We start from the raw sequence: 9,545 nt of genomic DNA, 5'->3' as shown, positions 1-9,545 counted from the left end.
CTACTAAGCACACCAATATAACGCTAAGAGGACTTTCTACAGAGGTCTTAATATAAAAAGGGCTGTCAGGTGATAGATACATCCAACTCTAATGAGCAGTGTTGCCTTGCCGGCGCGATCCACACAAGTATGCTTATCCGGATATGGGAACTGCCTGCTGCTCACGACAGGCATGCTCGTCCTGTGTACTCTGCAGGTTACAAATTAAGATGTATACACCCGTCGAAACGGTCTAGCACAAAAATATTTCCCACTGTACAAACTATTTTTCACACAAAAAATGTATCATATCCGGACAACAGTAAAACAGATGCTGTATCTTTTACTGTTAACAAAGAAACATTTTTAAGCAGCAATAATAAGGATTTAGACTGATGTCGTAGATTTCCATTAGTTTGAACCAGTAGTTGTGAGTGGCTTCGGTTTATGGCCAGTTGTCAATAATTAGCATATTTATTGCCGAAATAAACAGGCCGGTTGTTGGAGGAATGAGGGCCGATTGTGAGGGCACCTAGCAAATTCAAATAAAGGGCGCTGAAATTAGGGGCAAGGAAACACTACAGGTATGGCGGCACATTACCTTTTCTGGGGACGTGACACGTCCTCTTTTACACTTGCGACAGACTATGGCCCTGAGGAAGCTCCTGATGTCACTGTCCATGTATGGACATTGAGCTTCCTAGGGCTAAAATCCCCCAGCTGCGCAATACCTGATTTTTTTTGGGGGGGGGGACGGACGGACTCCTGACCTGGAGAAGTTCCCCAACGTATACATTTAACATATACCTGTGACAGATGCCCTACCGTGGCATCTGCAACACGTGAAAAAACATATCACATGGCAAACATTTATTTTTTTTACGGGATCCCTTTAGGATGAAACAGTGTAGTCTACTACGCCATCCCATGCTTAAAAATAAAAGTATACCAGCCCGACAGAGGCCAAAAGGACACACTGAACGAATTCAATAACGAGTTGTGAACTAGCAAACAGCTCCACGGTGCGAGTTGCCCATTACACAAACAGCTCTGCACCGCGTGTGTTACACGCAAACGCGCGGTTCTGCAACACACGTTACATGCATGCGCTGTTCTAGACCTTGTTTGTTAGCACCATGTTCTCTATATACACATACCTATGCAGCTTGTACGAGATATATATATATATATATACACACACAGCTCTGCATTGTGCAGGTTACATAAACAGTACACAAATACCGTACCCTTGCAGCTTGCACCTTACACACACTCAACCATACATTTGCAGGCAGCGTTCAGAAAACCACATGAAACTCTTTCAGCAGCACGAGCTTGACTCCTCCCACACATGTGACTGATCACATGCTCATGACGTCATCAAAGGTCCTACTAGGATGTAGCGTCGTCCGGAGAACAAGCAGAAAAGTACGCGCCCCGGAGTCACACAAGCTCACGTGTCTCAGTGTTGTGGTGAAGCTCCGAGGAAATGAGTGTAGGTGTCTGTGCTCTAGAACCATAGCTCCCTCCTATCCCTGTTTTGGAAGGATAGTCCCGACGTGACCTTTATCCCTATGTCCCTGACTGTATATCACGCTCCAACTTGTATGTTAGTTCAGCGTTTAGTGCAGTTTTAATCTAAAAAAAAATTTTTTTATGAAGATTATTTTTGTGCTTATATTTAAATAAAAAACTATTACAGCGTATAGATTTGCATGAACAAATGTAATTTCATGCAAGAAAATGTAAGTGTCCCTCCAACTGTCAGACAAGTTGTGAGGTGCCACATCAGGTCACATTGTCATTGTGTCACATTGTCATTGTGTTCATGTTTCAGGGTCCTGCACAGAAATACGTTTACACGTCGCTTGACCAGCTGAAGGAAGGCGTAGCCAACGTGTTTGGTGTTGTGATCTTTTTTAAACTTCCATATCGTAGTAAAGGGACAGGTATGTATCGTACAGCTGTACTGAATATGGAACACCAGCGCACTTTCACGATGCGGAAATGGGCTGTACTAAATGTGTTTATTTTTTTTGTTAATTTTTTATATTACTTTAGAGGAAAAGGGTGTTTTTTTTAAAAACTTTTTATTTTTTTTGTACACTACTGAAAACTTTAACTATTTTAAATATTTTTTTTTTTAGTCCCCCCTAGGGGATTTGAACCAGCAATACTAATGTATTAAGGTGTATTGTAATTTTTACAAGCTCCTGTTAAGTCCTGCCAGAGGCAGCGCTTAACAGGAGCAGAACTGGGGGCCTTCATTAGGCCCCCCCAGCTCCCAAGAGAAACATGACAGCCTGAAGTCGCGGTGGGGCGAGTATCGGAGGGGGCCGCCTCCCTCTTTCTAATGGCTTAGATTCCGTGGTTGCTATCGACAGCGGTATCTAAGTAGTTAAACGGCCAGGATCAGAGTTCTCTATTTGTGACCGTAAGGGTATGTGCACACGACCTATTTTCAGACGTAATTCAGGGTCTTAATTTTACGCGTCACTGTCAAAAGACGGCGCGTAAAATTACACCTGTGTCAAAGAAGTGCAGGACACTTCTTGGGACGTTTTTGGAGCCGTTTTTCATTGACTCCAATGAAGAACAGCTCCAATTACGTCCGTAAAAGACGCCGCGAAAAACGTGAGTACATGCAAAAACGTCTGAAATTCAGGAGCTGTTTTCGTCTGAAAACAGCTCCGTAATTTCAGACGTATTTTGCGTTTGCGTGTGAACATAACTTTAGTGCGAGGTGTCAAAAGTAGTACACAGCGACCCGGGTGTTCTGAGGGGAATGGAGTTGGAAGCAGCCTTAAAACAGGAAGAATTGGTACAAAAATTGGCATCAAAGTGGGCAAGCAAAAGTGTGATTTTAACTCCTTAACGCCGAAGGACGGATATATCCGTCCTCTGCAGCTGCTAGTTCGCGCAAGAGGACGGATATATCCGTCCTGTGATGGCGTGGGTACTGCCAGTGTACCCACGCGATCAGCGGCAGGAGTACGGCTGTTATACACAGCCTGGCTCCTGCTGCAACTGCCGGAATCGAAGCGCGCTCCGATTCCGGCAGTTTAACCCATTAAATGCTGCTGTCAATAGTGACAGCGGCATCTAATGTGTTTGACAGAGGGAGGGAGCTCCCTCTGTCACCCGATCGGCGCCCCCGCAAACAAATCGCGGGTTGCCGTTGGGTTTCCATGACAGCCGGGGGTCTAACAAAGACCCCCAGGTCTGTCTTCAGCATCTGCCTGTTAGGCGATGCCGGAGGCATGACCTAACAGATTGCCTGTCCGTTTTACACTGACAGGCAATAATGCTTTGGTATACTAAGTATACCAAAGCATTATATATGCGATCAGCAGATCGCATAGTGAAGTCCCCTGGTGGGACTAAAAAAAAAAAAGTAAAACATTTAAATAAAGTTTGTGAAAAAATAAATAAAAAAATTACAGTCAAAGTTAAATAAAACTACTTTTTTGGCCCAAAAAGTGGTTTTATTTAGTAAAAGTGTCAAAACAAATCACACATACACATATATGGTATCCCCGCGATCGTAACAACTTGACCAATAAAATGAACGCATTAAACCGCCGGATGAACGGCGTCCAAAGAAAACGCAAAAAACAACGTCAAAATTCTCTCTTTTCTCCCATTCCCCCCATAAAAAAATAAAATAAAAGTTGATCTATAAGTCCTATGTACCCCAAAATAGTACTAATGAAAACTAGACATTGTCCCACAAAAATCAAGCCCACATAAGGCCACATCGACGGAAAAATAAAAAAATTGCGGCTTTTGGAATGCGTTGATGCAAAAACAAGTAATTTTTTTCTAAAAGGGTTTTTATTGTGCAAACGTAGAAAAAACATATAAAACCTTTACATATTTGGTATAGCCGTAATCGTGCCGACCCATAGAATAAAGTTAACATGTTATTTACGCTGCATAGTAAACGGCGTAAATGTATAACGTGAAAATTAATGCTGCAATAGCTGCTTATTTTCAATTCTCTCCTAAAATAAAGTTAATAAAAGTTAATCAATATATTATAAGCATCTAAAAATGGTACAATTACAAAATACAACTCGTCCCGCAAAAAACAAGCCCTTATACGGCTATGTCGATGGAATAAAAAAAAAGTTACGACTCTTGGAATTCGACCGTGAAAAAACAAAAAATAATCCTTGGTCATTAACATGCAAAATGGCCCGGTCATTAAGGGGTTAAGGGTATGTACAGACGAGAACTGTCTTTTACGTCTGAAAATACACTGTTTTCAGGAGAAAACAGCTGCGTCGTTTCAGACGTAAAAGCTCCTCCTCGCATTATGCGAGGCGTCTTTGACGCCCGTAATCTTGAGCTGCACTTCATTGACTTCAATGAAGAACGGCTCAAATTACGTTTCAAAGAAGTGTCCTGCACTTCTTTGCCGAGGCAGTCTTACGCGTCGTCGTTTGACAGCTGTCAAACGATGACGCGTAAATGACAGGTCGTCGGCACAGTACGTCGGCAACCCCATTCAAATGAATGGGCAGATGTTTGCCGACGTATTGTAGCCCTATTTTCAGACGTAAAACGAGACATAATACGCCTCGTTTACGTCTGAAAATAGGTCGTGTGAACCCAGCCTAAAGGGTTTAATTACTTTGAGCCACTGTTTATACTGCCAACACACAGAGGACTGTCCTGCATCAAATTCAGTTGAACCAAGGCTGACCCACATTGGTTCCGGCCGTAAAAAAGCTGGCATCAAAGTAGGCAGATGGCCACTTTTTACTCATTTGAATAAGTAGCTGATGTTTCCGAAGGGTTAAAGAGGCTCTGTCACCACAATATAAGTGCCCCATCTCCTACATACTCCTTATATAGGAGATAGGCCACTTATAATGTGGTGACAGAGCCTCTTTAAATAACTTTGGACCGCTAATCTAACTCTACTAACAAACAGAGATGTCCCGCATTGAATTCAGTAGAGTCTAGGCTGGCCCAAAATGGTTCTGGGCATCAAGGTGGGCACGCTTTACTGAATTGACTAAGTAACTGGGGTTTTTCAAAGGATTCTATGAATTTGAGCCACTCATCTAATGTTTTAACCCCTTCCCAACTACCCACTGTCTTTTGCCAGCGGGCAGTGTGTGATCTACAGCAACACTTTTTGGCGTCGCTGTAGAAAATGATTATGAGCGCTCCAGTGAGCGCTCATTCTCTAAGCAGGAGCTGTTACCAACATACAATGGAAACTCCAACCCCAGCTGTTTAACCCTGTGATGCAGTCTGTGTCTTCAGCCTGATCAAAGGGGAAATCCGGTGATGCAATCGGAGACTGGGAGAACCCTCTGCAGTCAGTCAGCCCTGAGGAACTTAGGATGCTAGGGCTGTCTGTTCAGTATGTCTCCTGTTGGGGCACACTATGCATTGCCCTTACAGCAGCCTGTGTCATAGGTATCTACACAACCATAAGCACCTGAATAATTAATTTCGCGTGAAACGTGACCAGTATAGTAGACGAAATTTTAAAAAACACTTTTTATTTTATATTGATGGCGCAAAAATAAATTTCATATATTACAGTCATTTTGTTGTACTCCCAAACTATGTAGGAACCAAATACAATTTCTCCATCATAAAGCAAGGCCTCGAATAGGCATGTCAATTTAAAAAAAAACAACACGTTATGGCAGCAGAGAGGCAAAAACGAAAAAATTCTGTCTGGAAGTGATGTCTATTCTCTCTCAAGACACTTCGGTAAAGTTACTGTGTGAGTATGTGACAGCACAGCGTGATCTCGCAAGATCACTATGTGCTGAGTACATGAATGGAGAGAAGTGTAGGACACTGATTGGTCAGCGTCATACACTTCTCTCCACAACGCCCACTTGGTCAAAAAGTAAAACACGCCCAGTTGTCTATTAAGAAACTCATTCGCACAAATCTAAAATAGGTCATAACTTGGTCAAAATTGTTCATTTTTCTAAATAAAAAACACTGTTGTTATCTACATTACAGCGCCGATCACATCATGCACAAGATAGGTCACTTATAATGTGGTGACAGAGCCTCTTTAAAGGGTTATAGAGTAAAAACCTTTTGTTTTCTTTTGTATTTTTTAAAGTAAAGCATAATGTAATTTAGTTTTATTCCCCTTTTTTGCAGCTTTCTGCTCAATATTTGGATCTTCTATTGCCCACATTTTTTCCAGTGCATAATTTAGCAGGCCCTCATAGCTGCTTTGAAAAATTTGTACACCGTCTACAGGCAATCTGTGTTCGGATATTCTAGTTTCATTTGAGGCATGCCTGCTACGTGCGCGAGACCGTTATCTGCTTGTAGTAAGCAGGATTTGGACAAGCACGGCCAGTTGCTAATACTTCTGTAGACAGGACATTCCCGCTAAATAGGTACAGATCTGTCCACCCTTACTTTTTCTTGAATTGCGTTAAAGCCTCGAGCACACTTGCGCTTGATGTTTCCATTGTTCTGTCATAGGAGCAGAACAACAAAAATACTGTAAGCGTCAAATCTGTTGCATGACGGACACAAACGGCGCCCGGCGCTACCCACTCACTTGAATGGGTTCTGGCGAGTTTTTGTCATAGTGTCCGTCGTATTACCAGACAAAATAGCCCCGCATGCTCCGCTATTTTGTCCAGCGTTTTTGATTAGATCTGCGATAGGAGGCCCTTAACAGAGCCTCTGACACAGGTGTGAATGAAGCCTAAATTATAGATTTTGTCATGAGACCAATTCAATAAGATCTTGCTCCATTCAGTAAATCAACGTGCTTTTTAAAAATGGGAGTCTATTGGCGACGGATGGCTGACAAATGGCGTTCGTTGGAGTTATTTTTTTTATAATGTGTTTAACATTTCACACCATTGGGGTTATGTCAGATTTAGAGAGGGGGTAATTGAGAATAGTCAAGGATGTCTTTATTTCACCATAAATAGCGACGTTTCGACCCAAGTGAGGGTCTTTCTCAAGCTTGAGAAAGACCCTCACTTGGGTCGAAACGTCGCTATTTACGGTGAAATAAAGACACTTTTTTGATACCTTGATTACTGCATGTGCTGCAGTCTTGGAGTTGGATTGGCTACGACTTGACACTGTCTGCACCGATTGAAACTTTCTCCTGTTTAAACGCCCCTTATGAATGTTCTCTGGGACTGTGTTGTGCTGCTGATCTCTCTCTTTGAATAGTCAAGGATGGGATTGGTTAGTCTACAGTCCCCTGAAAATCCACCAAGGGAAAATCAATGTCTCAAGGGAGTGAATGAAAATGTAGTTATAATCTAACTTTAAATCGATTTATTCATTTAATAGACCAAAAAAAGTCATAGTAAAAATTTATGTATGTGCGAGTATATCCATGGGAAGTAAAAATATAAATCTCACTTTAGAAAAAAACAGGCAATAACCGCAATATCCGTTTTTAAACATCATGTGCATGACTGTAGTATAGACGTCTAAACATAATGTTAAGGCAGAAAGAGTTGGAACGGTCTCACCAATTGCTGCAGAATGCCTGGTCAGTGGAATGGTCTTGGGTCACTGCTAGAGAGGGACATCAATAATTCCCTAATAAGCCCTGAAGTTAGCCTACAGCCACAAGCTATCTGAACTTGTGGGGTAAACGCCCCAGGAGGGACGTCCCCTTCCAGAACCTGTTACCTTATCAAGTAAGCCCTCAAGAATCGGCCTTTATGCTTTGTCCCGATGTGTTTCCTCCAGTCTGTGTCTCTGTCTTCATCAGGGAATCCAGGAGGTGAAGTCAATACTTATTATTTTAAAGAGTGACTGTGCTTTCATCAAACTTTTGATATGTCCTAGAGACATACCAAAAGTTTGGATTGGTGGGGGTCCGGGTGCTGAGGTGTTGCTGAAAAGAATGGGAAGAAGCGCTCAGCTGGGCGCCCTGCACATTCAGCTGTAAACCGTGCTCCCTCTCAGGCTGAAGACTGCTCTCATAGACATTCACATAGGCCGTCATCCAGCTCCTATTCAGCACGTGATATTTAAAAACATATCGTGGTTATCGCCTTTTTTTTTGCTTCCCATATATATGGATATACTTGCACATATGTATCGTTTTACTGTGACTTTTTTGGTCTATTATATGCATTATCGAATAAAAGTAAGTTTTAACGACGTTTTCATTCACCACTTAAAGAGGCTCTGTCACTAGATTATAAGTGCCCTATCTCCTACCTAATCTGATCGGCGCTGTAATGTATATGACCGTGGTTTTTATGTTAAAGCGATAATTTTTGAGCAAGTTATGAACCATTTTAGATTTATGCTAATTAGTTCTTAATGACCAACTCTGCGTTTTTTAACTCTTTACCAATTGGGCGTTGTAAAGAGAAGTGTATGACGCTGACCAATCAGCGTCATACACATCTCTTCATTCATGTCCAGCTTGTTTCACTGCACATTGTGATCTCCCTCCCACAGGTCCTTCACTGGAGCGATGGAAAAGTCAACGGACATTGCCTCCAGCCGTGCCAGGACGTTTATCCGAATGCAGCGACTGGAGGCGATTTCTGTTGACACTTCCATGGCTCCGATGAAAAAGGAAAGAGCGTCTGTAAGATTAGGTAGGAGATAGGGCACTTATAAACTGGTGACTGAGACGCTTTAAAACAAAGAAAGTAATCTGCATACATCTGTAGGTTACTTAACTTGGATAACTCAACAGCGGCGAGGAAGAATATCAATGGGAAGAACTAGGTGCTGTGTCTATATATATACACAGAGTAGGGCAGAGTATTTGTTAGAGTGGCGCGTTTGTGGACTATGCGCCTGAAATCTGGCACTGTCTGAGGCATCTTTGATCTATGCCTGAACTGGTGATTGGTTGAAGTCCACCGCGCGCTTCCTAACGCCCACCAGAACCACTTTGGGCAAGTGGCCCAAACTCATTTAACCCCTCAAACACAGCACTTTCTTATTCAAATCAGTAAATGCCATCTGCCCACTTTGATGCCAGTTTTTACTGTGTCCATAAGTATGGCTTTTTTCTGTGGTTTTCATCTTTTGTGCCCGAAACCACTTTGGACCAGCCTGGATTAAAAATAAATTAAAGCAGTGCATCAATCTATGTGGGCCTGCAGTATGAGCTCAGTGGGCCAGTCATTTAACTCCTCAAATTACACTATTTGCCGACTTTGAAGCCCATTCTCCCTGTTTTTTGACTGCTTTTCGCTCTATTCTACTCGGCGCACCCTAGTCATTGTAATTTATCAATAACATAAGTTCTCCATAGTCCCTGAACCAAGAAAAAAATAATACTTTCCTCTTTAATAAGAAATAAACTTCAGCATTGTTCCTCCCCTGCTGGAAAGTGATGTGCGTGGTCCCTGTGCCCCCATCCCATATTGAATGCGGCAAAGCAGAGACACACAGTTTTTTTTTTTTCCTGGTAGATGGTGTAACTTGCCTTCCACTGAGAACGTAGTACCTGCTCTGTACTAGATAATTTTTACTTGCAATAAGATTCTTGTTAGGCAGAATTTTGCTCAATAATAAATTTTTCAATAAAGTGGCTAGTAATAATGCAGGGATAATTAAATATTCCA

At 42.1% G+C, this 9,545-nt stretch overlaps 1 protein-coding gene across 2 annotated transcripts in view; it reads left to right on the top strand.

Moving 5' to 3' along the window:
- The first annotated feature begins 1,358 nt into the window (after positions 1-1,358).
- Positions 1,359-9,545, top strand: part of POT1 (protection of telomeres 1) — an 85,928-nt gene continuing 77,741 nt past the window's right edge. For both annotated transcript variants that reach the window (XM_075857174.1, XM_075857173.1), the window contains exons 1-2: positions 1,359-1,474; positions 1,817-1,928. In XM_075857174.1, the coding sequence (XP_075713289.1) occupies positions 1,469-1,474; positions 1,817-1,928 (118 nt within the window). In that variant the 5' untranslated portion in view covers positions 1,359-1,468. The remainder of the gene's footprint in view (positions 1,475-1,816; positions 1,929-9,545) is intronic.

The sequence above is a fragment of the Rhinoderma darwinii genome, chromosome 3 (genome assembly GCF_050947455.1).
Source record: "Rhinoderma darwinii isolate aRhiDar2 chromosome 3, aRhiDar2.hap1, whole genome shotgun sequence".
NCBI lineage: Eukaryota > Metazoa > Chordata > Amphibia > Anura > Rhinodermatidae > Rhinoderma > Rhinoderma darwinii.
Note: the sequence above shows the minus strand (reverse complement) of the source record. Positions and strands in the feature narration are given on the sequence as shown.